Source organism: Zosterops lateralis (assembly GCF_965231275.1).
Source record: "Zosterops lateralis genome assembly, chromosome: 14".
Taxonomy (NCBI): Eukaryota; Metazoa; Chordata; class Aves; order Passeriformes; family Zosteropidae; genus Zosterops; species Zosterops lateralis.
The window spans coordinates 13,217,442-13,243,515 of NC_139774.1; the positions used below are offsets into that span (position 1 = coordinate 13,217,442).

The window sequence follows — 26,074 nt, forward strand, 5'->3', positions numbered from 1 at the left end:
CTGGTGAAAATATTGCATGTTTGAGACTGCAAAATCCTGGATTGGTTTTGGCACTTTCTAGAGAACTTATTTCTATACATCAAATTAAACACCAATTCATGGTGATAGAAGACTTTATTTAAAGGAAAGAAAATAAACTCACAATGCTTTTAAGAGCAATACTGCCCTAAGGGTCAGTTTGCTTACAGGAAACCATTGATTTTCCTGAGGGCAGCTACTCTTCCTCCTCTGCTGAAAGACTACACAGCTGCTCAAAACTTTCTCTTGCATGTAAATAGCAAGAGCTTTCATTAACATAATGTCCAACAAATAAAAAAACATACAAAAATCCATTATAACAGTTCAAGCCCACACTCTACTGTTTTTCGATTTTCTAACAGTCTCCTTAAGTATCAGTGGATGAGCACAAGTGGATGTGTATAAACCTGACATTTTTGTATCAGTAACAGCCACAGCCATCAATAGAAGCCTTCACTTGAAGAAAGAGCAGCTTTAGTGTCAAGTAGCTGGAGGCAGCTCAAGGGATGTCATGTCAAGAAGTTCCTGCCAGCCTTTTTGTAAACACCAGCACTACCGTGTTTGCAAAGGAGAGCCAGAGCCTCTCCCTGCAGCTCAGGAGGACACTGGGATCCAAGGTGAAGGAGCACAAGGCAGCACTCCAGCACGTCAGGGAATGGGAAGACCTGCAAAAAAAGGAACATAAGGTGATATCTATAGTTTATATTACAGTTGTTCAACATAATCAGGCAGCTCTCTACAGACACTTTGTTCTCAGAGCAGCCAGCCAGGAGTCAGATGCATTTTCTCTTGACCTTTATCCAGGTTTTTCTCCTCTTGCCCAATCACCATGGTTACATGTTTTCAAATGTGTGATTTGTACTTTCTACAGTTCTTAAATTATTAAGGTCATTTTATAGTTTAAATTTTTGATTTTATGGTTTATAGTTTTTTTTAATACATAAACAGCAAGGGATTTCTCTTAAAATGCATGGGATGATCCATGCAGAATATCTCATTGAGTTCTCCCACACAGGAGCTTTAGCTATGCTTTCCAACTGCATGGGAAAAATTATACTTGAAAGAAAAATACCACCCTGATACCATGTGTCAGTTCTCTCTCAAAACTGCCACAGGATCACAAGGAATGTCACTGTTTCTTTCTGTATGAAAGGGATTTTGTGATGAGGCTGCCCTTACATAATGACTTTTTTCAGAACTGCAATGGCTATTCTGAAAACTTACCTTTAAATTGTCTGGGAATTCAGCTAATTTCTGCTTCGCTTTCAGAAGCTGCTTTGTGAGCTCAGGGAGTGTAACTGGCTGCTTTGCTTCATCTTTGCTGTCAAGAGAAGAGCAGTGTCATGAGTAACTGTTTTGTTAGGAGACTGTAGCCTCCCTCCTGGACAATGAGCACAGCACAGAACTGGCTGACTGTTTTATGTCCCAAACCAATGTTCAACAAAGAAACAGAACTAGATCACACTTAGCCTTTTCACTATCCTCCCTTTTTCAAGCTGCCCTGTTTATTCATTGTAACAGCATCTCATGCATCACAAAACTATTCAGCTCCACTGAGTTTATGCACATTGTGGTTCTGCCTGGAGGAAATGCAAGATTTCTGAGCTGTATATTTAAGTGTTCCTGAGTGATGGGGAGGAGAATAGAGGCAGTCTAGGCAAAACAAGAAATTTGCTGTACACACAAAAAAGCAACACTTTTCAAACCATTCATTCATGTGCTGAATCTTACCAATTCATCTGGTTGCTGTCAGAGCATGGTTTGTCTGATTCAGTCTCTGAACTCTGTTCCAGGTTACTTCCCTGAGTGTTTCCATTTGTGTTCTCCTGGAGATTGTTCCTCTGCTGCTGATGCTGACGGATCATTTCTGCTAAAGTCTCCTGGACCTCAGCTATGTCTCTCTGGGTGTTCTGCAAGGCAGCCATCTCTTCTGAAAGGAGCACCTGGCAACCCTTCAGTTTTGACTGTCTGTCTCCCAAATCAACTGAATCAGTCCTTGAGTCACTCTGTGTCTCACACTGAGGAACTTCAGCTGTGCAGCAGAGGTTTTCACCCATCTCAGCTGCAGTTTGAACCGTTTCCTCAGGGGATGGGTCACCTGAAATACAGTTCTTCTCAAGAGCTGTCTGCCCACTGGGACACAGCACAGCCTTCTGCAGGCCAAGGGAGTCTTTGGGTGAGTTCCACCACAGGTCATAGAGCAGTCTGTAAGCCACAAAGCCCTCCAGGCTCCTGCAGGCATCCATGCTCTCAGGGTTTGTGCTGTCCAGTTTGTCTCTCATGTCATCACAGCCTAATAATGAGAAAAGGATTACAAATAGTTCATAGAACTTTCCAAAGACAATGAGCAGATCTGGTAAATGAACCAGGAAACCCAAATCAGGGATTTACTCAGGTGCTGGCAGAGCAGTACATGAACTATGAAAGCAAAAACATCTTTGGCATCTTTGTGAACACAATACTCTGTTCTAACTAAAATGTTCTCATCAGCTACAGTAAATTTTTTTGGTCCCAAGCTGCAAAACACAAGAGCTACATAATCAAGAGCCACAAACTAAATGCACTGCACACTCTAAAGAGAATGGAGGACAGGTTGGAGTATGTGTTGCTATGAAATGAACAGAGCATTCTAATGTCCCCCCTCTCCCTCACAGAAGAGAATTCACTCAGTTTCCTACATCACTCTCACCAGGTGACACAGCTGAACTTCCTTCCACAGTCAGGAATTTGAATCACCCAGTGGACTTAGCACTAGGTAAATTCCACAAGTTTCCACAGATACGGCTGTGTCTTGCTGCTTCCAAACATTATTTAGCCTAGGAACATTAATGGACACAGCAGTGCTGGCAGGAAAGAGCCCTGTCAGAGGCAGGAAAGACACAAGGAGAGACTTACCCTTAGGAAGGATGATATTGCAAATCTCCTGCAGCAGAGTGAAATTCCCAGCATCAAAACTGCGGGTCACAGCCCCAAGAATATTTTTCACTGCCTCATCCCACATCCCCAAGTGACAGCTCAGGGCTGCGAGGGCCAGGTCATGGGAGACATGGAAAAGCACCTACAGGAAGCACCAGAGAGCACAGTTAATAGTTTTACTGCTAAGTGTGAGCTTATGACAACTGTGGAAGAGCCCAGAAGCACATGACTTGGCCAAAAGCAATTTTAGTGACAATGCAATTTACACAGTCTCCTTCGTGCAGGAGATAAAAGGATTTCTACATCACTTGGAGGTGTTAAATCAGCCACTGTGCTTGCTTGTGTCTTGGTAATCAGATGAGAAGTGGGAGCAGTGACTGACTGTGGTCACAGAGAAGAGCTGCAGGAGCACCAGTCTATGGCCAGACCTTGCAAACTCTTCTGACAACAAGCAGCACTACCTCCCCTAACAGTCCAATACAAAGCCTTGAATCAGTGCTGAGACCACTCAGCTCTGTCAATCACTCCCAGCCAGCACAGCTCAGTGACCCCAGTGCTGACCCCCAACACCCTATAGCAGTTCTTACCCTGCACAGAAACAAACTGGTGGCTACACAAAGCTGTCCCAGCTGCTGATCATCTCTCTCTCAGACTAAAACCCCATCCTGCAGCAGGGTGCAGACATAATTCCCTGGGAATGGCTGCTGGAACATCTCAGAGTGTCTGGGTTTACTGCCTATGCCCAAGCAAGGATTTGTGCCTGCACAGATCAAACTCCACATACCTGCTTTGGGTGTGTGTTGCCGGTTGAAGGAGGATGCTCAATCCTGCGAAGCTGCTCCTGTGCACACGTGGCTTGCTCAGTGGTGTCCATGCCCAGCACATTCTGCCACACTTCTGTCACCATGTCAAAAAACGAGGCCTCTCTGTTCAGCTCCCAGCTGTGGTAACAGGGGGGCACAGAGCTCTTTCTCTCACAGGGGTTCCTTTCACTGAGGCACCTGCAGAGCACTTCATTCAGGCAGAAAACAAGTCTTTGTCCCTTGAACATAAAAAAAAAAAAAAAAAAAAAAAAAAAAAAAAAAAAAAAAAAAAAGGTCTCAGCTGTTGCAACAAGAAAAACAATCCCTTGCTGACCACAGCAGGTAGAGTGACTTAAGAACATCATGCCTGGTAGCAGCTTCTTGGTGACGGAGCCTAAGGGAATGAGAAGGAAACCCCAGAGCAAGGCAAGGCAGCCACCTGATTCTCAATTCACAAGAAGACATTTCAAATTTAATCCCTTAGTTTTCTCATTTGTTCCTTTCATGTAACCAGCAAATGCTTCACTTTTTTCTTCTCATGATCAGTCTTCCACACTTAAAAAAAGAATCTCACTTTTCTCTACAACCCAAGCACAGAGCCTTTCCACCATGACTATTCCATAGGGACATTCCAAAATACTCCTATAAAAATATTTTGAAGCAAAACCCAAAGGACCACTTGTGGACTATAGGAAGTGGTGCCAAGTTATCTCTGGAGAGACACAAAACTGAAGAAGGTGGAAAGGAAAGGACCAGACTCACAAATAAAGTTTTATGCTGCTGAAGGACTTCCTGAGCTCCCACCCAGTTCCTGGATAACAGCAGGTCTTGGGCACATCTCAAAGACAAAGTTGCTGACAACTCATCCTCCCCAGATATCAGAGCAAGCTCAGCAGCAGTTTTAAGAGATGCCACATCCCCCTTTTTGGACAACACTTTAACCGCATCATAGGGTGAGGAAGCTCCCAAATAACTGAAAAAAATAAAAGCAAAACAAGTTGATTGGTACTAAAATAGCTTTTAAATTGTATTGCAACACAGTAGCACAAATACACAAATAAAGATGGCCCTGAATTTCCCACAGGTTCTCAGAGCTCTCATCACCTTTTCTTATCAAAGTTTACTACAGACATATGGTGAACAATCTGATGCAAAGCCACAAAGGGGAAGTCACACAGCATTAAAATCAGCACTGCAATCTCTGGTCATCTGCACAGCACACATGGCTTGGATGAGCAATAAAACTAAACAGACTCAGGAGACAAAGGTTATATTCAGCTGTTTGTCCCTACTGCAACTCTCTGGGTTTCATACAAATCTTTCCCAAGTGTGATACCCACAAAAACACCAGAACTGAAATCAGCATCAAGCAGAGGACTCTACCCCAGCCATAATATTTCAAGGGGTATTAATAATTTTGGTAGTCACAAAGTTTAAGCACTCCAGCTGGAGCAGGATAACCCAATGACCAGCATATTAGCTAAGAAACTCAAGATGAACTGCTGCACTGCATGTTTCCAGTGGAAAGGCTGGAAATCTCCCATAGTCTTTCTGTAGACAACCTAATCTTAGTCTTGCTAGACTAGTTTTCAGAAACTTCCAGTAATGTCTGTGGAAAGAGATGGCTCTACTGTAATATGGCATTTGGACTTTCTGCCCTGAACTGCGCTCTGGAGCTTCTCTTCCCACCTGCCTTAGAGGAAATTTAGTCAGATCAGGCTCAGAAAACACCTTAGACAACTGATGACCAGAGCAGTTAACAGATTGCAACTGACACCAAACCAAGAACCTTCTTTGTTTTAGGCATGGAACCAACTCTGTCATCTCCTCAGCAACACTCACCATTTGGCAGCCATGGAATAATGACCATCTTTCTCCAACAGAGCTGCCCAGCTGGTGTAGAGATCCTTCAGAATTGGATCTTCTGGACGCAGCCTGGCCTTAGCCATCACAATTGCCTCCCTAATGCACATAAAGGAAACGAGACAGAAAAGTTAATCTGTGTGAAAAGAGTGAACCAAAATGCTCAATTTACCCCACAAAAAAACCCAAGATAAAGTGCTAAACATAAATATACAGCAACCTGTAAAAATTGTTCACTTTCAGGAGGTCGATAGCCTCGTAGACTTTATGGATGGACAGGAGATGGGAGGCAGCCTTCACATACTGCTCCTGAAAACACAGCTGCTTGGCAAAGGCTTCCACTGTCCACACCCAGGCCTGGTATCCAACTGCAAAGGAGAGCAACACCATTGGAGGCAGTCATATAACTGGAAGAATTCCTGTGCCGTGCCATACCATCACTGGTTTCTTCAATATGCACCTCTTCTCTGCCCCAGATGAGTTTCTATTTCTTAACCATCCTAACACGAGTCAATGAAGTGGGGCAAAACTAGGACTTGAACGTGACTACAGGACTTCACTGCCAGTAAAATAACTTAAAAGAATATTTAAACCAGCAGTGAGCTGTAAGGAATGCCAATCATATCACAAAAGAACTAATTCCTGAGTTTCTGTCCAGAACCACCAGAATGAGGGAACCCTTGGCAGCCAATTCCACCAGTTTATGTGGTGCTAGAGCAAACATACCCATGGGTGACATGGCTACGAGCTGGTCTGTCAGCTCCCCCCTCTCAGCAGCTGCCTGGAGGACACCCTTCATGTCTCCTTTCCACAGCATGAGCTGCTGGAAGAGCTCTGCATGCCCATTCTCCAAGTGGTGCTTTCCTGTAGGAAGCAAACACAATTCCCATCAGCACGAGTGCAACAGCATCACTTGTCATAGTAAAATAGCTTGAGAAAAGGGAAATCATTCAAGCTTAAGATAAGGCAGGTTTGCATCTGAAAGATGTAAAAAACTATCAGGGAAAAAGATGTATGTTCTCACACAGAGCTGCATTTTTAATCCTAGATTGTAATCCACAATAAAGAAAACTCAAACATTTTCACCAATTGTTTTCTACTTGAATATTACAGTGGACATATTCTTTATGCCACTTACCTTCCATATCAATCATCTTGTGCAGAGAATCCCTGTCTGTGAAGAGCCCCAAGTGGACACAATCCTTGAGGTCAAGGGATACATCTTCATTATTATCTAAACCAGGTAAGAATGAATATTTAGGATTTAACACAAAACTGGGAACTGGAATGTGCCAAGTCACTGTACCACTCTAATGTTGCAAATACTTCTGTCTTCTACTTTCTTTCCTGTACAGCAGATTTAATAATTTGCTAGTCAACCCTCAGATCTCAGTTTGATATCATACCAAGTAGCACTCTATGATAAAGGTGAGGATTTAAAAAAATAATGTCCTGTGGCTGAAGTCAAGTCCCTGGACACTTGATTTTGAGTACTTCAGGGCAGCTACCCTCTAAGTATTTTAAATTTTATAGTGATACCTTTAGTTTTCAGACATGAAGCCAGCCTCAAGCAGTCCTGATGCAATTCTTCTTTTGATCTGTGATCCATTAATGTGCTGAAGGGCAGAATAGAACGAGGCTTCCTCTTCTTCAGAGAGGCATCAGGAGCTGAAAAATCAGACACATTTTAGTCACTTCTGCTGCAGTTACAGCAGAATTCCTCAATTTATTTCAAAATCACCCTGCTCTTTTTCTGGCACTTCTTTGGTGTCACATTAGGAAGGGAATCTGCAGCCAAACAAGCCTAGCATGAGGAACTCTGCCTTAAAAAGGACTGTTAAAAATCCCTGAAACATTACTAACCTGGTTTCTCTTTAGGTAGATCTTTTTTCACAGGAGCAGCTTTCTGGGTCACAAAAGGCTTTGGCAAGCTGAATGCAGAATAATCACATACAGATGAAGATGTATCCCTGGACACTGGGGGGTCAAGTGATTTAAAAAAGGAAAAGCAATGAATGGAAATGCACACAGAATAATTCACATATTTACTTTCTGTTACATTAATTTTGAAATAGACAGAAACCAATCTTTGCTTTGCCATAGAACTTAACAGCTTTTTAGGGAAAGGAAATATCAAGAAAATTGTGTGAAGGCTAAATGAGATGTCGAGAGACACCAACAAAGATCCACCAGTATTATAAGATTCATCAGTGCTGATCAAAAATGACATAGTTTCATGCCAAACACAGTAACTCTGTTCATGAGGCCAGAATCTTGTTATCCAAAGACAATTAGTCACAAACTAGTTTAGAAAATTATAAAATGCATTCCAGAGCTTTTTTTCTTCCATAGGACAATTTCATTAAAACCATACAATGAGAAAATCTGCATGAAAATTAAACTTGGTGATGCTCTGAGGGCTAAACAGTCTGGGAAACTAAGATGATTTGGTTATTACCAGTCACAGAGACTTTATCAGCCAACTCTGCCTCCTGAGCTTCTTTTTCTCCTTCATGGTCTGACACTCCATTTTCCTCCAGCAGCATTTCCTTCATGTTATCATCTCCATCCATGGTATCATTTGCATCCTGCTTGCCTGGGCTCTTGCCTACAGGCTTTTTCTTCTTCTTGACTTTGACTTTTGGCTGTATACTTCTTTTCTTCTCTAATTCTATACTCTTTTTGCCTGTAAAAGGTGCAAATTTTAGTGTATTAACTGCCCTCAGGATCAACACTTAGTTTCCAAATAACACTCAATTTAAACCGAGACACAGTTTATTCCTGAAGAGTAAGAGGCAGATTTGGAATTCAGCACAAGAACTTGCATCATTTCAACATGGTAACTCTCCATTTCTCAGCTCCAACATCACCTCCAGGAAAGATCTTCTGTTTGAATACACTCACCCTGAGGAGGCCGTGTGTGTTCCTGCTTGGAGATGTGCCATTTGTGAACAGAAAAATCATCTGCTCCTGTATAAACACAATCTGACTCCACTGGGGACCACTGCACGCTCAGCAGGCGGCCCTGGTGCCCTCGGTAGTTGCAGAGTGGCTCTTCCTTCATCACATCCCACACCTTGGCAACAAGAAAGAAATCCAGTTACTCAGAAAGTCACTGCTTCACCTAATACTCTGCATTTTCTCATGATTTGCAAAGGTAGGAACTTCTCTTTTGGGATTTTTCAAGGGTATTTCAAACGCAAACATGTAAATGGAGAAAATGCAGGACTTGCTTTGTCTGCACCGATATAGCTGCAGATCTTTCTTTGCTAAGGATCCAAAAATGCTAATATGAAAACCTTCTAGACTTACAAATCAATTCACAAATCACAACATAATCTGCATATCAGGTATCCAGAACCAGCAGATGGTTACCAAAGGTAAACTTGCACTATTTCAATAGTTTATCTCACAAAAACAAGTTTTGCTCTTTGATCAGCTGCAGAATGGATGACCTGAAATACAATTCTGAGGTGCTTTGGATAATACCTGTGCAGTGCCATCATAGCAAGCAGACACCAATCTTCCCTCGTGGTGGGGGCTCCAAGAAAGACTTGTGATTTTAGCTGTGTGCCCAGCCAGAGTTCGAAAAGGCTCTGTTATCGTCACAGGATTTTCTGAAGAGTTCTCTGGTAGAAAAAATAAAAATTATTAAGTATGGCCGGAGAAACAAAACAGAAATAAACAAACAAAAAAAAAGATGCCAAGATTTGGAATATAATCTGCAAACTGTTACCTACAACACTCTTCAGGTTATGGACATAAATGGTGGCATTGATGGAGCCTGAGGCTATCAAGTAACTCAGCTCTGGCTGGGTCCCGTGCTCGTGGTGCCAACGAATGGCGTTGATCAGTTTGTGATGCTGCTGGATAGTGCAGAGCAGCTTCAAGTTTGGTGCCTGAAATATTTCTATTGAGCTGAAAGGTAAGAACAACAGTGTGAGAATTTCAGTAGCTGGTGAAAACAGGAGCTTTTGTATCTTGCATGAGCAGAATTGGAGTAACTGAGTTTGTGCTCTCTGGATTCAGCTCAAGCCCTGATTTCACTGATCAGCAAAACTGCATTTCAACTGTGAGTGGATCCTTGAAATAGAATTTAATGTGATAATGAGGATCCTCCATGCCAAGAGCATCTACAACAAATAACAGCAGGAAATTCTGTATTATCATGATTCAGCAGTGAAAGAATGGAGACAAACCAGGGCAACAAAAAGTACTTTTCTTTCACCACAATGACTGCAGTCAAGATCAGCACAGACACCACCTTAACCCACAAGTGGGACATACCCATCCTCATTGCCAAGAGCCAGGAGTTTGCCATCTGGTTTCCAGCTGATCTCTGTACGTGCAGGCAGCTTGTGCTGCAGAAAGAAGACACAATTATTGCAAAAAAACTCTTAAATCTCTCTCACATACATTCACCAGAGCAAAGCTGGCAACTGGACAGAGCCGCAATTAGTCTGCAAAATGGAAAGTCATAAAAGTGCTCATTGCTTTTGCAGCAATGGCATAAACCTGAGCAATTAAAACTGAAATAACTGATGCAAGAACCAATGATTGTTTTTTATTGTTCTTTAGTTTTGAGAAATATTTTGAAGTTTTGTCTGGATTCCAGTAGGACCTTTATGTTTCATATCCTTACACTATTTGGAAAGAGATATTGCAAGCAAATTCTTTCACACTTCAAGAGAAAACAAAGTTTACTTTTAATTATCCTTATTCATTTGAATGCAGACAAAAGCTATTTACAATTTACAACTTAGATGCCTAAATATGATCATTTCAATGCCTCTGATATTACTCTCTTAACCCCTGAGAATCTTAACTCAAGGAAGAAGCCAAAACCCAGCTGATACAAATCAATACCCTTGGACTGACTCCAGCTGACTTAAAAGAACTGGAGATCCAACCACTTCACTTATTTTACACTTTCAACTAAGAAATGACTGATCACACTTGAGAAGATACTCAGTGATCACCAACCACTCTGCACTGGGTGCAGTATAAATGGAAACAGCTTCCTGCAAAATCATGATTAATAAAAAACTTGTTTTAAAAAGTCCATGGTTGAAGCAAGGGAACTAAAGGAATTGAGGTAAATAACTCATGCATGCCCACCATGTGGGCTAAGCCAGGATATGATTCAGGATATCACTTCAAGTGTTTTGAAACTGGAAATCTCCTACTATTTTAAACAGTCACATACATTTTAAACCCAAACTCTATCCCCCCATTTACCTTTCCCAAGTAAATCACAGTGTAGAAAATTAAGCAACTGATGCCAGAAAAAGATGTGCCAAGTTGACACCAAAAGAAAAAAAATATAAACCACCCTCTTCAGACACAAATATATAAACTCTTTAAATAAATAGTTTGAGTCTGTTAGTGTTAAAGAACTAAAGTTCATCTGTGGAGCCTAAGGGGTTGAAGTTTTTTGTTACAAATAGATCAAAAAGGCCAAATCAGAAACTTACAAATACAAGGCCATGGAAACTCTGGTGTGGTTATTATGAATCCATAAAATGCCCTCAAATTCATACTCACATTGATTGAATTGGTGTCTCTGATGACCTTGTTGATGTCATTTGCTTTTCCATTAAGCTTCCAAGGATTGTGTTGAAAAACAATTCCTTCTCCAGCACAACTATATAAAGTTACAGAGGGCTGTTCACCTTCTTCTCCTAAACAAAAGAGAGAAAGAGCTAATTACACTCTGTTCTTCATCAGTCTTCACAGAACTAATCTCTCCCACCATAAATCAAAGCATTATTTCAAAAACCAATATACATCCTTCAATGCCCGTGGTCCAGCAGCAGGAAATTCTCACAGTACAACCCTTTAAAGAGAGCTCTCATTTCTACCAACAGATCCCTCACAGCACAACCACTGCAAACAGTAAAACTCCCTTTAAATTTTGGTCTTTAAAAGAAAGAAATCCAAGCTGTGTAAGAAGAGCTAAACTTCAAATGGCAGAAACTCTGGAACCTGTATTTGATTTGATGCAATTGCTGCAGGAAGCCTGTGAAGTTCTTGGTCTGTAACACCGTGAAACAAGCCCAGAGGTGCTTGGGGCACTACTCAAACCTATTTCCTGAAGGTTTTGTATCCTTGCAAAGAGTCTGTAACCCTTGCAAAACTGTTAACACTTCCTCAAGCAGAACACATTCTCCAAAGGATTGCCACCAAGCAAATGGGGCTCCTCCTCCTAAGAAGGGAGGGAAGAGCAGCTTCATGACATCTGTGTGCTCTGCATGGACATTCTGCTTTGTCACAAGGTGTTGGAAGACTCACCAGAAATCAGAGGAGGAGTTGGAGGACCCCAGGCTAATGCATACACTGTCCTCTTGTGGTAAGTGCTGGAGATCTGAGGTGGCTTATTCTTAGCACTGGCCAGGAAGATAAGGAGCAGTCAGATTTCAGCAAATGGAAATTAAAAGAAGATAAAATCAAAGCAACATACTTGAGACACCAGGTGCTTTAACATTCTAAAGCCATGGCTCAACCAAGCTTTCTTTAACATCTGCTGCAGGACACTACTAGAATTCTAACAAAATTGTCCTGGTGACCTTTCTCTCCTTACTGCTCCTCCTCCCCTGAAAATGCCTTTCTGGGTAAAGTTTTCCTGAACTGATGTCCTCCCACAGGTGATCTCTGGTCATGCCATTTTAAGTTTACCTTAAAGCAAGCTCCCCATAGAAGCTCACAGACATTATGCAAATGAAAACGTGCACTGAAAATCCAACTGTTTGACTAATTTAAATTTAATCTCACTCATCAACAGCAAAAGTATCCCTTAGGAAAGAACACACCACCAGGATCTGACATTAATGAATTTAAAAGCTACATTTTTACTTGCTAGACAAGGTGTCAAATATGCCGACTTTTCCATCATCTGTTCCAAAAGCCAAGGAGCCTTCCTTAGTTGGATGCCAGGATAACTACAAGGAAAATACAAAGAGACACAAAATGACCTAAGTTACAAACACTTTATTGCTAAATAATAAACAAAAGAAAAATGCTGAAACCGATGAGTGAGGATTTATACCCATCCTGCCAACCACAGCCACTTGATTTGATCACTCTGCTCTGAGTATCATAGGCTTTCCCCCTTCCAGTTATGATGGGATAAGATGGAAGGGACTAAAATCATTAAAATGCTTTTTGACAGCTACATTACAAACCAGAAACAGCTGCCAGCTATTTTACCAGGCAGTAGTTTTTGACCAACCTGTGTTGGTTGTATTGGTTTTTTGTATCTGTCAAATTTCCCAGCAGAGCAAGGGCAACCATGGATGAAGCAAGGAAGAATCATGAAGGGTAAAAGTGAAATAGCAACATAACAGACAGTTGGACTTATTTCCACTAGATGTAAATGCAACTTTCTAGGATTGTAAACAGGCCTAAAATCTTGTTGCCAGATTCTAAAATGTATTGCTACAGAAATAATTGAGTATAAAATGAGCAACTTGGTTTTGTCTCATTTTAATTGGGACAAACCTTCAGAGCGAAAAGGAGAAAAAAAAAAAAACATACTTGAAAAAAAAAAAATGGAATGAAAAGAAGGGAGAAAGGGGGGGAAAAAACGGAATCCAAAGCCCACTTACTGCTGTAACCTTGGACTTTATGTTTTGCCAGAAGGTTTTAACATCATAAAGGTTGTTGATGGACAGAGTGTTCCACACTCGGATCATGCTGTCCCCAACCCCGATGGCGAGGCAGCCCGTGTCCACGGGGGAGAAAGCAAGGCTGTAGACAAATCCCCCAAGGGAGGGCATGGTCCAGCTGCACTCCAGAGTTGACAGATCCCAGCATTTCACCTTTAAGGAAGAAGGAATGGTTAAATACACAGTGACTGACAGGACAAGAAAAAAAAAAAAAAAAAGCAGAAGTGAAAAGAAGAATCAAAGGATGAAAATTGAGGCTTGACAGGATGTGATCTGCACCCAGAGGATTCTATGTCATAGACAGGGCTACAGTAGCTGTATGACTGGAATGGACATAATGAATATATTTTATTCAGTTTCTCTTCCAATTTCAAAACAGAAAACACTCTGCTACCTGTAAAAGGCCAAGGATTGAAAAGAAAACCCGATTAAAAAATAGATGCACTATTTTGTACAATTAAATGATTTTAAGAAGGAAAACCAGGCCTTTTAGAAGTGAAACACAGAGGAAAAGAAGTGGAAAACACCTTTCATTAAATTCTTACTATTCAAGTCCAGAATGTCACAATCATTCACTCAACCATGGTAAGAGATTGAATTTATAAATTAACAAAAACACACACAACCTGTGGTCAGAAAAAATGCTAGGAAGTGATGTTATAAAATGCTAAAATAAACCCACTTCAAGAGGAAAACTGTGACCCTGAAAGGGTTAGTCTCACTCATTTAAACTGCATTGTAGAGGCATTTCTATGCTAATTTTTAAATGGTTCTTACATCTCTGTCCATTGAAATGGAAAAAAGGAGCTCTCTGTCTTGGTGCTTCACAAAACTGAGATTGAACACAATTCGGGAGTGGTTTTGTCCTTCTGAAGATCCCAGAAGAGTCCATTTGCGTTTGCCAGGCTGGGTCAAATTCCAAAGGAGCAGTTCTCCTCTGCAAAATTGAAATGTATTTAAATTTTTCACTTCAGAAGAACAGAGGCTCTATACAGACTATTTCACAAACATCCTGCAGGTCAGGAGTAACAGAGTTCTGCAGGCATCCAATGCCTGTACAAAGCTACACACACAAACACCACCTGAAAACTGACTTTTTTTCTCAGTAATGGGTAAAACCACAATTAGTGCTATCAGCAGTCAACATCCAGTGTCGCTAGATGGACAGAAAAGAACCATCCTCACACAGACAGGTTGTGAGAGTGAAAAGAAGGAAGTTTATTTGGGGTTTTGACTTATATAGTTTTTGGAGTTTGATCAGGGACTGGGGGATGAGGTTGACACCTCTCTGACCCCACTGGTCAAACTAGAAGTCCATCAATTTGTCCTTCCCCCAGGAAGGAATGCACAGCTTTCAAAACTTTTTGTTTGTGTTGCAATGCGTGAGAACTCCAGTACAAAAATGTATAACATGAGAAGGCTGAAAAAATCAGGGTGACAATCCAGTTAAATTATGGGGCAAATTATGGGACAGAGAATAATTTTCTCAACGCCTGAACTCTAACTCTTGGCCTGTTTTCTCCTGTTTGTCCTAGGTTGTAGTGTAGGATGTAAACAAAGTATTTATTCTATCACCATCCTCCTGAGCTGTTGAACCAGGTGGGGCAGTGTTTTCCCAGGCCCCCTTCCTTTGGGCTCTTCTGCTCATGGCCCATCAATGCCTTGCCCAGGACTCACAGGGAACTCCCTTCAGGAGCTCTCTCTGTTTAATGGGCCATCAAGGAGCCACTGCACAACTCCTCATCCCATTGGGAGATGCTCCACCCAGGGGGAGGAGCCAAGCATTGCCACCTGGATAGAATCTGGGATTTGGGACAGTACAAGCAGCCCTTACCCACTGGATTCCCAGAGGACCAGAGCTACCAGACCTTTCTATGGGATCACTGCTTCAGGAACAGCACCTCATCTGGACTGCTCCCACCACCCTGCTCAGGTTGTATTCTGACTCTGCCAGTGATCTTTTGTATTATTGCATTTATTTTATTTTACTTTTTGTTTTTCCCTTTCTTCTTATTAAATTGTATTTCTGACTTGGAGCCTCTCACTCATTTTGCTTTGAAACCACGACATTTACACTGGAAAGGAAGGAAGAAGGGGGAGTCTTTTCTACTCAGCACCTCCTCCAGCAGGACCAAAGGAATGTGCAGCTGCTGCAGAGTGTCCCACTCACCCAAAGGCACTGGAGACAATCTCAGAGGCGTGGCCAGCAGGCCAGAGCACGGTCAGCCAGATTCTCTCCTTCACCGCCGGGTCCACGGCCCCGCCTCTCCTCTTGGTGGGCGGCAGCTTCAGGGTCATCACACCTGCACAGCCAGGAGCAGCAATGCTGCAAATTCTCAAACACACAGGGGAATCTGCAGCTTTAACTACCATTCCCCCTTTCCCCCTAACTTTGAGTGATTTTAGCACTCAAAGGCTGCAGTTCAAGAGTTATTCCACACCTTGTTAGTGTTTATCTCTTACTTACTCCTGCCTCTGGTGCAGCTCCATATCCGCAGGGTTTGATCCTTGCTGCCAGAGGCCAGGTAACAACCTTTCTTTGTGGCTGTGTCCTGGGCCACCTCCCCATTTGGAACCTTGTCTTCTTCTGAAGGAGCTGCTGAATACCATTTAAGTCACGTTATTATGCTTCAAAATACAAAGCTTCATAAAAATGAACTGAAAATTATATAGATTTGTATCAGAATGTGTTTTATTGAGCTTATCAGTTGCTTAGCTATTTACTGACCTTCTGCAAAAAATTCAGTCCTCTAGAAGGACATTTACATGAACTAAAAATTACTCCACAGATCATGTCTACATACCCTCATCCTGCCAAGCAGGTAACCTTTCTTCTCCAGGCACAGGGCACCAGGCCAGACAATGGATTTCATCCTCATGGCCTCTCAGCCTGTGCACAACTTCTCTCTTCCTGCTGATATCAATTATCACCACCATGCCATCCTTGTAGCTGAAAGCACAGATTTAGATTAATGCAGAGGTTCTTGTGGAATAACATCCAAGGTGATTTACAGGCTCTTTCCAAGGTCACTATCACCCTATTACAGAAAAGCCAGCCTGGACCATTGCACTTTTACAGATTTCTTTGCCTTTGCAGGTTTACCAATTATTTCTAATTTGTTTTACTCCAAAACTAAAAGAACAGCCACCAAGACCTCCTAAAAAACTTTCAACCATGCAGCAAAACCTCACAATTAAATCCTTGCAGAGTAGGAATGGAAAACAAAATATAATGAATATTAAGTAATGAGCATTTACCCAATGGCCACCAGGTTTTCATGATGAGGAGAACAGGTGAGGCAAAAAACTGTCCGGGGCTCTGGGAAGAACTGCTGGCTGTCACTTCTGTTGTGCCAGTAACAAACAATGACACCTTTCTCATCACCAGACACAATCAGATCTTTCACAAGGGGTGACCAGTGCAGAGCTGAGATGGGGTTCTGAAGAAAGAGCATTGGAAACGTTTAAAGCTGTTTTAGTGCCATCTAACACAGGAAAAAAGGCAGGAAATAATCTGTGAGCACTGCCCAGCATCAGTTTGGTTTGTCCCTGAGTGCCTCAGTTCTTTCAGGCTTTACAGGATGGATGTAACTGCTGAAAGGGACTCCCGAGCCGCACTAACTCCTCAAACACACATTTAGTTTGTCCTGTGGGCCACAATAACTTGCTGAGAACATTTTAGTCGAGCTGTGTTAAGCGGCAGTGCGTCCAAACCACGAGCTCGCTGCTTCACTGCGGCTCTGCCGGCAACCAGCGGCAAATTACAGCGCTGCAGGCTAAGAACAAAGAGCCGGCCAAGGGGATTTCATTCCACCGCGTTTGAAATTCACTTTTGGGCAAAGCATCCCCACCGTGCTCTGTGCGCCAGCCCTGACCCACCGCCCCCGCCCCGGGGGTCCCCCACCGTGTCCCCGCGGTCCCACCTGGTGCAGGCTGTACTCCAGCACCTCCGACAGCGTCCCGCTCTCCCAGATTTTGATGCTTCCATCGTCCGAGCTGCTGGCGCAGAGGCCGCTCTGCCCCGGGCAGTGGCAGAAGGCGAAGCCGGAGATCCTGTCCGTGTGCCCGATGAGCTCCCCTGCCGCCACAGCGAGAGCTGTCACCCGGAGCCTTCCGAGACCCCCCGCACCCCAAAACTCCCGCCTCCCGCTGGCGGCCAGGCCCCACAAGCCTCCCCGTGCAGTGCGGGGCACCGGGGAAAGGTGGTAACGGTACCGTAAAACGCGGGAGCGGCGCCGGCGACATCCAACAGGCAGACGCGCTGCCTGGCCGCGAAGCCGAAGAGGCGGCCGTCGCTGCTGACGTCGCTGCAGCGGCTGCTGTACCAGCTGGGGGAAGCGGGCAGGGCCCGCACGCCGAGCCCCGTCCCCGCTCCCGTTCCCGCCGCCATCGCCCCGTGCCCCCGGCGCTGCCACCGAGCGTCGCGCACGCCGCCGCAAAGTGTCGCAAAGCGCGCTCTTTGCCCGCGTGTGCCCGCCCAGGGCGCTGCCGCAAAGCGCGGCCGGGAAGATGGCGGCGCGCTGGGCGCTGGGCGCAGGTGAGGCTGAGGGGACCCGGGGGAGGCTGAGGGGACCCGGGGGAGGCTGAGGGGACGCGGGTGAGGCTGAGGGGACCCGGGGGAGGCTGAGGGGACCCGGGGGAGGCTGAAGGGACTCGGGTGAGGCTGAGGGGACGCGGGGGAGGCTGAGGAGGGGACGCGGCGCTGGTTTGGGAGAGTTGGCTGGACGGGAGGCCAGCGGGCTGATCGGAGGGGTGGAGCAGCTCTCGGAGGATTGGGATTGTTCAGCCTGGAGAAGAGAGGCGGGACCAAGTTGCAGCTTTCCAGTGTCCGAAGGGAGAGTCCAGGAATGGAGTGAGAATATTTACAAGCACCTGGAGTGACAGGATAAGGGGGATGGCTTCAAACTGGCAGCAAGTCGGTTTAGAGTAGATATTATGAAAAATCCTTCCCTGTGAGGGTGGTGAGGTCCTGGCACAGGTGCCCAGAGCAGTTGTGGCTGCCCCAGCCCTGGGAGTGTTCAAGGCCAGGCTGGACAGGGCTTGGAGCACCCTGGGATAGTGAAAGATGTCCCCGCCCATGGCGAGGGGTAGGACTGAATGGGCTTTAAGGTCCCTTTCCAACCAAAACCATTCTGTGATTTTATGACTCTGTTTACACCTCATTCACTTTCCCTTTAGGTGCCGCCTGGGCGCGGGGACTCCTCAGCTGGGCACGGCCAGAGAGGTGAGTCTGGCTCTGTCCCTGTGCCCTGGGCTGGGACAGGGACAGGCACTGCCCTGCTGGGGAACCTGGGGCTGAGCCTGGGGTGGCCTGGCATGGCCATTCCAGCCAGGCCTGGAGCTGTGGGGAGCACAGGGGTCACCCTCTGCCCCCGTGGTGTCTTTCTGTGTGTTCAGAGCTTGTGCCATGATGTCTCTCTTCTCCCTTCTTTCTGTTGGACAGCTATATTTTCTCTGGCTTCATAGTTCAGGTCACAATAAAGTGGTATTTGTGCTGTCCCCAGTCAGTGCTTTCATTATCTGCTGCAGTTTCCCCTCATCCTGGAGAATGAGGAGATTCTGGAGGAATCCCACGGTTGTGCTGTAGGAGCACTGGTACTGCTGTATCCCTGCAAATCTCTGAAAAAATACTCCACGACATAGAAATAGGTGTATTATGCCAGTCTCTGCTTATAGGATGTGACCAGTGGTGTCCAGTGCCCTTTGGAAACTAACCAGCATGCTCTGTTTGCCTGGCCTTTTTAAGGTGCACACAAAGACCTTCAAGGCTCAGTAAAACTCACAGTATTTGGTCTTGAACTCGTCTGTTTCTTGCAGTCAACGAGTGGCTGCCCACTGCTGCTTTATCCAGACAGCAGGGGGCAAAATGTAACTTGGTTTTTCAGAATCTGAGGTGAGCAAACTGCCTGAAAACTGATTTTATTGCTGTCAGCTGTCTGGTTTTTGTATTGACTGGATTGTGTGTTAGTAGTTTAGAACACCTCTCTTCAAATGTCATGATGTTTGTAAACCTCTAATGCTCTGAGATACTCAGCCCCTTGAAAAACCAGAAATTTTCACTGCTGAATATGTTGTTGATAAAGGTAAAATAAGTGTGGGAAGTACCTTGGGAAAGGTAGAAACAGTTTGTGTGAGTCCTGAACCCCATGAGAACATCAGAGCAGAGGTGACAGTGACTTTGGGTGACAATCTGAGGACACTTAATGTGGAATCTCATTCCAATATTCCTGGTTTGCTTCAAGAAGCTTGAGTCTTCTTACTGAATTAAAAAGCCCTTTCAGCATAAACTCTAAAGGACTTTAATAGTTTGGTGTTTTGAGTGCATGAATATGCCAGTTCTCTTGTCCAAGACAGCAAGTTCCAGATAAACTGGGCAGGGAAAAAGAACTCTTGTGTTCAGCAGCTGAGGCTGTGCTCTTGTCTTGCAGGTGGCTGGCATCTGGTAGCCTTTTTCCTCTGTCCTGCATCCACACAAGCACACAATCTCTGCAGAAAATTGGGAAGTGGGAGAAGAAGAACAGGATTGTTTACCCTCCCCAGCTGCCTGGGGAGCCTCGCAGACCAGCTGTAAGGATCACCTGGGAATGGCCCTACCTGTGAATGTTCAGCAATTTCTGAACAGATTGTCACTGTCTGCACAGGGTGACTGCACAAGGCATAGTTTGAAAGCTTATTTGCTCATTATTTAGGGTTTTATTCAGTTTGGCTGTGTTGTAGAAGTTAATATCACTTGGAATGTTTTCTATCTCTAAATTACATTGGATCTTTGAGTCACTTGGAGCTGATCACCTCCTCAGTGTGTGGTTCAAGCTGTGAGGGGCCCATCCTCTGTGGAAGTTTCTAAACTACAAGGAGGTAGAATTGGTACTGTCAAAAACTGGTGTTAAGGAATTCCATTGTTACCATTTTTCTTCATTAGAAATTGATGTGTTGTAGCTTCTGTTAAACACACTGCTCAGCAAAGTAAAAGTATTTATAATCTCAAAAGAAATGCGTTTTTTTAGGCAGGTACTGTGTGGACCATGAGCATTTATTGATTGCTCTTGTGAACATTGTGGCCTAGGACACAGAAATCCCTGCTGCTGACAGATGCAGTGTGTGTAAAAATGCAGCTATTGACAGACTCATTTATTAAATCAGTGTTTTACCTGTATATCAACAGTGCCATCTCTTTCAAATTTGTATTGATGTTAGATTCTACCAGCTGGTGCTGGTTCCTGTTAGTAATGATGTTAAATGGATCTGTGGAGGCAGCTCTTTGCGCCAATCAAACTTGAAACCCTCTTCACTTCTAAAGGGCTAATTCAGTTTATTCTTGTTTATTTGCTCTCCTAGTAAGTTGAGTTGACAGCAGGGTAATATTTTTAAGGCTGTGCATATCAATCTTTGCTTCTCAAGTGATGAGAAAGAGAGGAAAACCTTCCGATAAACCTTCTGATTGTCCTTTTCAGAGACTTCTGCTTATAAACTAAGTGCCATAAGATTGTATTAAAATTTTCTGTGTGCCAGCAACTTTTTCTAGTGCTTTCAGTTTCAAATATCAAAGCTATGCCTGATATGCTGTTCTCATGGTAGGCAGAGTCATTCTTATTTTATTCCTAGTAAGAACATAGATTGTGGAGCAGACATGGATGCTCCATTCCTGCTTTCACAGCAAAATTACTCATCCTTTAACTTTTTTTTTTTGCCCCTAGGAAATATATCACTGTCGGAGGGAAATTAAATACAGCAAAGATAAGATGTGGTATCTGGCAAAACTGGTAAGCAAAGAGTACTTTGTGCTGTGCCTGAGAGAATGCAAAATTTAATTGCTGTGTTTGTCTTAACAGCCTCATTCAATCACAGTTTAATCAGCATGTGTCTAGCAGAGCCCTGGGGATGAGCCTGGATCTGGCCAGGGAAAGGCTGTTTGTAGTTTGGTTTAACTGTAAGGTATTATATTGAAGAAATTGTAATTAAGGAAACGACAGTATTTTTGTTTTTATAATAGCAGTGTAATTTAAGTAATGTCTTCTGAACAAGAGGAAGGAAATATTTGTAAATGGAGAAGTTAATTTTAACACTTTGATTGCAGATAAAAGGAATGTCCATTGATCAGGCTCTTGCTCAGCTGGAATTCAGTGACAAAAAGGGAGCAAAGGTGATCAAAGAGGTAAATAATAGTGTTCTTTAACTCTCCTGTCTTCCAGAAAACTTTAAAATCAATACCTGTCACCAGAAGTTTGGAGGTGTTTCTCCTTCTGTGGGTTTTTGTGTTTCAAGTGAGCCTGTTGGGAGCACATCTTAACAACATATTTTTGTTGCAGTCAGGGAATGTTGTGACTTACAAATACGTTTGGGTCACTTGTGCTGGCTGTTCTGATCTGTCACGGAGATAAATTCCATGTGGGTGTCCTCTCTAGCAGGGCTTGGTGTTGAGTTCATGGTAAAAGGTGCAGAATCCTGGTCACTGGTGGCTCCTACATCTCTGTGCTTTGGTTCTTAAGCTGTAAGAGATAAAGGATATTAATTAAGGAGAGGACTGAGTTCTGTAGAGGTACAAAAGCTCTGAATTCACTGTCATAGTTTGGATTATCAAATTACTTATTTTCTTGGCTGAAACATTGGTTTCTGATATAATTATTGCAAAGAAATGTCCTGTATTAGCTGAAAATATTGAATGGACCAAGTTAATTTTGCCTACTTTGGAATTTATTTCTAGTCAGATGTCTAATTACACAAAGGTCCATGGATGGAAGGCTGACAAATGCTGGTGCAAACCATCTTTTCCACTCCCTTTCCTCCGCAAAAATGTAATAAAATCATCCTGAGGCTTTTTCATTCTATGCAAGGAACATCCTTATGTAAAAGATGCTTGTCTTTTAACAGTTTTTATCTCTATAAAGTACTTTTTCTATAACTGACTTAAACTTGTAATTTTTTTCATGTTATCTAGAGATAAGAAATAGCATTGCTTAAATTCCTCCTCAGTATTTCCATTTCTTTTCTTTTTGTTACAGGTTCTGTTAGAAGCACAGGAAATGGCTGTAAGAAACCACAATGTGGAATTCAAATCAAATTTACACATAGGTACATTTTTTAAATTTAGTGCATTAGAAAAAATGTCATCCTACTCTATCCTACCCTATGCAAATGTGTTATATTTAATAAGATTTTGATGCTTGAAATCACCAGAAGTGAATAGAGGACAGTTTCTGTTAAATTTAACTTTACCAAACATGAAAGGCACATGTTTGCAGCATTTTTAAGATGGATGTATCAATCTGAGAGAGGAATTTCTGCTCCCTATTGAACAGAATGTCCCTGAGATGAAAGACTGGACAACAAGAAGAAAATGGTTTCTGGTTTTTAATGCTGCCAGTCAGAGATGCTGGAAGCTTTGTCTGTGGCTGGTACAACTTGATTTACAGGATCAAAGTTAAACTTCCATCAGACACAGTATAAAAGTAAATGGGTAATGACAGTAAACTTCTTAATGAAAAAGACTTGTCTGTAGATGATTTGCAGGATAAGCTTGTAATAACTTGTAATAAAGTGCTTTTTAGCCTAGAAAAATGTTAGAGAAATATTTACTCTTAGGTGTTTTGGGGCCCAAAGAAAAAAATCCCCATTTTGTCTAATGGGGGATAAATTTTACTAAACTGACCTCATAAGCTTAAAGTCATCTGGACTGTAGAGAGATTTGATTAGAATTCTTTGGAGCCTTCCAGGCCTCTGCCACAAGCAGGCTCAGCTGTAGTGCAGGACTGGATGTGCAGATAATGAAAATACCTGTGATGAATGCAATAAAGGGAGAAAGGAGGGAAAATGAAGTCTGTAAGACTTCACAGGAATTCATGAGACAAACTACTGAAAGGCAGTGAAACGAATACCACCTTCAGAAGAGCTGTATAATCTAGTAAGTGCTCAGCGTGATTTGTCCTTCACCACATATTTATCTTCATGTGCCTGCTTTCTAAATTCACCTTTTTGGTGCTCCTGGAGGGCGTTAATGCAGCTCACGGGCTCCTCTGTAGCAGTGATCCGCTAAATGTAACACAAGAAGGATGGAGGGGAGAACCCCGAGCAGAATTAACTTTCTAGAAGCAGCCATGAAAAATACCCTGGCAAGACAAGGTGTTTTATTGCAGCTGTAGCAGTTTGTTCTTGACTGAATAATCTTCAAAACTCATCTGCACATATGTCAGCCTAGGCACACCCTCCATCCAGCCCATACCTTGCTTTGTGCTAAAGGTCACCGACAAAAAGAGGGAAGAAACAGATTTTCTGGTGTGTCCATACATCTAACTTGAATTTAGGGTACAGAAATCCACATTAGATCAAAGCAAAGCAGTTCATGTAGGAAAGAAGTTAAGCAGTAGCAAGATGGTAATGAAGGATAAATTAGACCATAATAAAGACTTCTGGAGTGATGTCTTAAAAAAATTACTCCCAGTACTCAGCTAATCTTGTTCGTTTAGATCCAATATGCAAATACACATTTCGCTTGTCTATCTGTCATAGGTTATGCCTGAAACCTACTGAAAAAATACATATTAACAAATTGTAATTTACTAAATTGTAAATACTAAATTTACTAAATTGTAAATATATAGACAGACTAAACTATATATATATAGGGACAGTATATATAGAACATTTTACCCATTACTGCAAAACCTTTCACGTTCAAGAAATGTTACATTAATTTTCACGTGTAAAAAAAGCCAGAAAGAGCAAAATATTCCAATGACCCTATAACTATACAATATTAAACACTAACACTAGACTCTCAGTCTTACAACACAAAGACAAACTTCTGTCCCTTAATATCTGTCTCCTTTTTCCTGCAGCGGAGTCGCAGACGGGCAGGGGCCGCTACGTGAAGAGGATGAGGTACCACGGCAAGGGCATGTTTGGCACCATGAAGATCAGCAGGTGCCACTACTTTGTGAAGCTGGTGGAAGGTCCCCCTCCTCCCCCAGAGCCACCAAGGACTGGCTTTGAGCAAGCAAAGGAATACGTGCAGCAGCTGCGGAACAGAACCATTGTTCACACACTGTGACACTCTTTGGTGGCTGTATGGGTGTTCTCTGCTTGGGCAGTGTAATTATATAAAGGAATAATTAAAAATGAATCATGGTTTAGTTATATCTTTGGTGCTGCTGGAGCTGGTAATGTTAGAAAAATCATGGGGTTTTTTTTCTTATTTGTCAAGTCACGAGTATGGAAAAATCTTGGAGCTGCAGATGTTACTTTTTCTGAGTTACTTGGACCACAGCATTCGAGCTCAACTCTGGACTGTCAAATCTAAAACATATGGTGCTGTTATACAGCCTGGTGTCTCTGTTATGTGTGATGAGCCTTTCATTGTAAAGCTATGCTTGACAGTCATGTTGCAAGATCAAGCCTCAAACTAAAATTCGACATCTTAAACTAGTTACAACATTGGAAAAAAACAAGTAACAATATCAGAATATCAGACATCAAGTTTTGGTTTATCTGGGCTGTAATAGCCTTTGTTGTGTGTCCTGGGTATTGTGTCTGGGAGTGGGAAATAAAAAAATCCTTGGAAGTTCAGGCTTTGGCAGTCAGTAGGTGGCAATATTTAGTTTGTCAGAGAGGAAAGTGGCAGTGAAAACTTCCAGAATGGTCAAACTGTTTTGGATTTTGCCCATGGCATTAATCTGATACAGGCATGGAATTCAGGCTGTTCTCTCTGGAAATTTATTGTAGGTAACAGGCAAAATATGGAGAAAAGCCTTTTTGGGTGAAGAGTGAACTAATTCTGCATTGTCTGGAAACAAATTGCTTTTGTAACATTGAAGAAAATGAAACACTCCATGGATTTAATATGAAATGGCTTGTTGCACATACAAATCAGGCTTTCTATTCCCTGAAAACAATCCCATTTTTATCATTACTTCTTTGAAGAGAAAAAGACTGAGATTGATAGGAAGAATCTCGTTTCACTCAGATTTTCAAATCAAGATGGCCAGAATTGATGAACATCAGCATAAAAACAAAATGAGCAGCTGCTTGTACGTGCAAATGTCTGATATTTAGACCTTTCTTTTCCATTCTGGGAACATTGAAGTGGGAGATAGATTGCATACCTCATTTGAGTCTTTTTACCACAACAACTCACGGTAGCTTTTCTTGCATGCGTTTACTTTGATCAGTACTTGGATGATGGCAAAGGGACAGTTCCTGTAAGGAAACAAATTATTGTCTTAACAAAGTACAGAGTGATTTCTTTTGGCTACCAAAGAAAGGGTCTCATGATGTTAAAAGAGTATTAGGGGATGGTGAAGTTACACAAGAAGCACATTGAGAGCTCAGTACCATTAATGGGGGCCTGTTTGCAGTCTGGTTTTCTGCAGTGCACTTTCAAACACATTTCTTGCTGTAAAGCCACGATTTAGTAACTTGCCTGAAAGGTGTGTTCTGATAAAGCTCTCTATCTCTGCAGTCCCTGATGTGTGTTTGAAGAACTGTTTCTGTTGTACTGTGATAAACAACTGTGCTGGGCTCTGCCAGCTGCCCTTAAACTCCTCTGTCAGAGGGAATCTCTTACAAGTTGTAGCAAACTTGAATTTTTTATAATCTTTTTTAGGATCACTGATTTGGGAGAAGACTAAAGAACTGCAAAATAACCCAGGTTTAATAAGCACTCACATGTTTTACTCTTAGACACATCTAAACATCTAAAACCTGGCTTCTAGGAATTCTACTCCAGTACCTGTTTCTCCTGCATGCTGTAGAGTTTGCTTCAGATCATTTCTGGACCTCCAGAGAAGGCTGTATCCTTAGAGATACCATTACTCTGCT

At 42.7% G+C, this 26,074-nt stretch overlaps 2 protein-coding genes across 4 annotated transcripts; one reads left to right on the forward strand and one right to left on the reverse strand.

Moving 5' to 3' along the window:
* Positions 1-95: 95 nt before the first annotated feature.
* GEMIN5 (gem nuclear organelle associated protein 5) lies at positions 96-17,655 on the reverse strand. Of its 3 annotated transcripts, none has more exons than XM_083871879.1 (28): positions 17,480-17,655; positions 17,188-17,342; positions 16,523-16,704; positions 16,069-16,214; positions 15,732-15,860; positions 15,435-15,567; positions 14,042-14,201; positions 13,205-13,417; positions 12,453-12,538; positions 11,892-11,986; positions 11,145-11,278; positions 9,888-9,961; positions 9,337-9,518; positions 9,090-9,229; positions 8,505-8,676; positions 8,059-8,286; positions 7,464-7,577; positions 7,140-7,268; positions 6,739-6,834; positions 6,327-6,464; positions 5,821-5,968; positions 5,580-5,699; positions 4,500-4,710; positions 3,719-3,976; positions 2,914-3,076; positions 1,750-2,311; positions 1,243-1,339; positions 96-683 (listed from the first exon to the last, which is right to left on the reverse strand). In XM_083871879.1, exons 1-28 carry the CDS (start codon positions 17,652-17,654, stop codon positions 528-530), a joined length of 4,596 nt encoding a protein of 1,531 aa, XP_083728005.1. In that variant the 5' UTR covers position 17,655; the 3' UTR covers positions 96-527. The 3 variants fall into 3 exon arrangements, with proteins under 3 accessions (XP_083728005.1, XP_083728006.1, XP_083728004.1); XM_083871880.1 differs by having other exon boundaries at positions 11,145-11,275; positions 15,732-15,863; XM_083871878.1 differs by having other exon boundaries at positions 15,732-15,863.
* Positions 17,656-17,759: 104 nt separating this feature from the next.
* MRPL22 (mitochondrial ribosomal protein L22) lies at positions 17,760-24,595 on the forward strand. Its single transcript, XM_083871918.1, has 7 exons — positions 17,760-17,801; positions 18,443-18,488; positions 19,693-19,831; positions 20,959-21,024; positions 21,339-21,416; positions 22,264-22,333; positions 24,097-24,595. The coding sequence occupies exons 1-7, from the start codon at positions 17,774-17,776 to the stop codon at positions 24,306-24,308; spliced, it is 639 nt and encodes a 212-aa protein (XP_083728044.1). The 5' UTR covers positions 17,760-17,773; the 3' UTR covers positions 24,309-24,595.
* The last annotated feature ends 1,479 nt before the right edge of the window (positions 24,596-26,074 follow it).

Bases quoted from the DNA above. Each gene is read 5' to 3' on its own strand.
- GEMIN5 (XM_083871878.1), bottom strand. From the start codon at position 17,654: ATGGCGGCGGGAACGGGAGCGGGGACGGGGCTCGGCGTGCGGGCCCTG. The intron at 5,969-6,326 runs GTATGTTTGCTC...TCTCCTTTGCAG, and splicing joins CGTAGCCATGTCACCCATGG to TTGGATACCAGGCCTGGGTG. The intron at 684-1,242 runs GTAAGTTTTCAG...CTTTTTTTGCAG, and splicing joins AATTCCCAGACAATTTAAAG to GTCTTCCCATTCCCTGACGT.
- MRPL22 (XM_083871918.1), top strand. From the start codon at position 17,774: ATGGCGGCGCGCTGGGCGCTGGGCGCAG. The intron at 19,832-20,958 runs GTAAGGATCACC...TTTTGCCCCTAG, and splicing joins GGGAGCCTCGCAGACCAGCT to GAAATATATCACTGTCGGAG. The intron at 21,417-22,263 runs GTAAATAATAGT...TTTTTGTTACAG, and splicing joins GAGCAAAGGTGATCAAAGAG to GTTCTGTTAGAAGCACAGGA.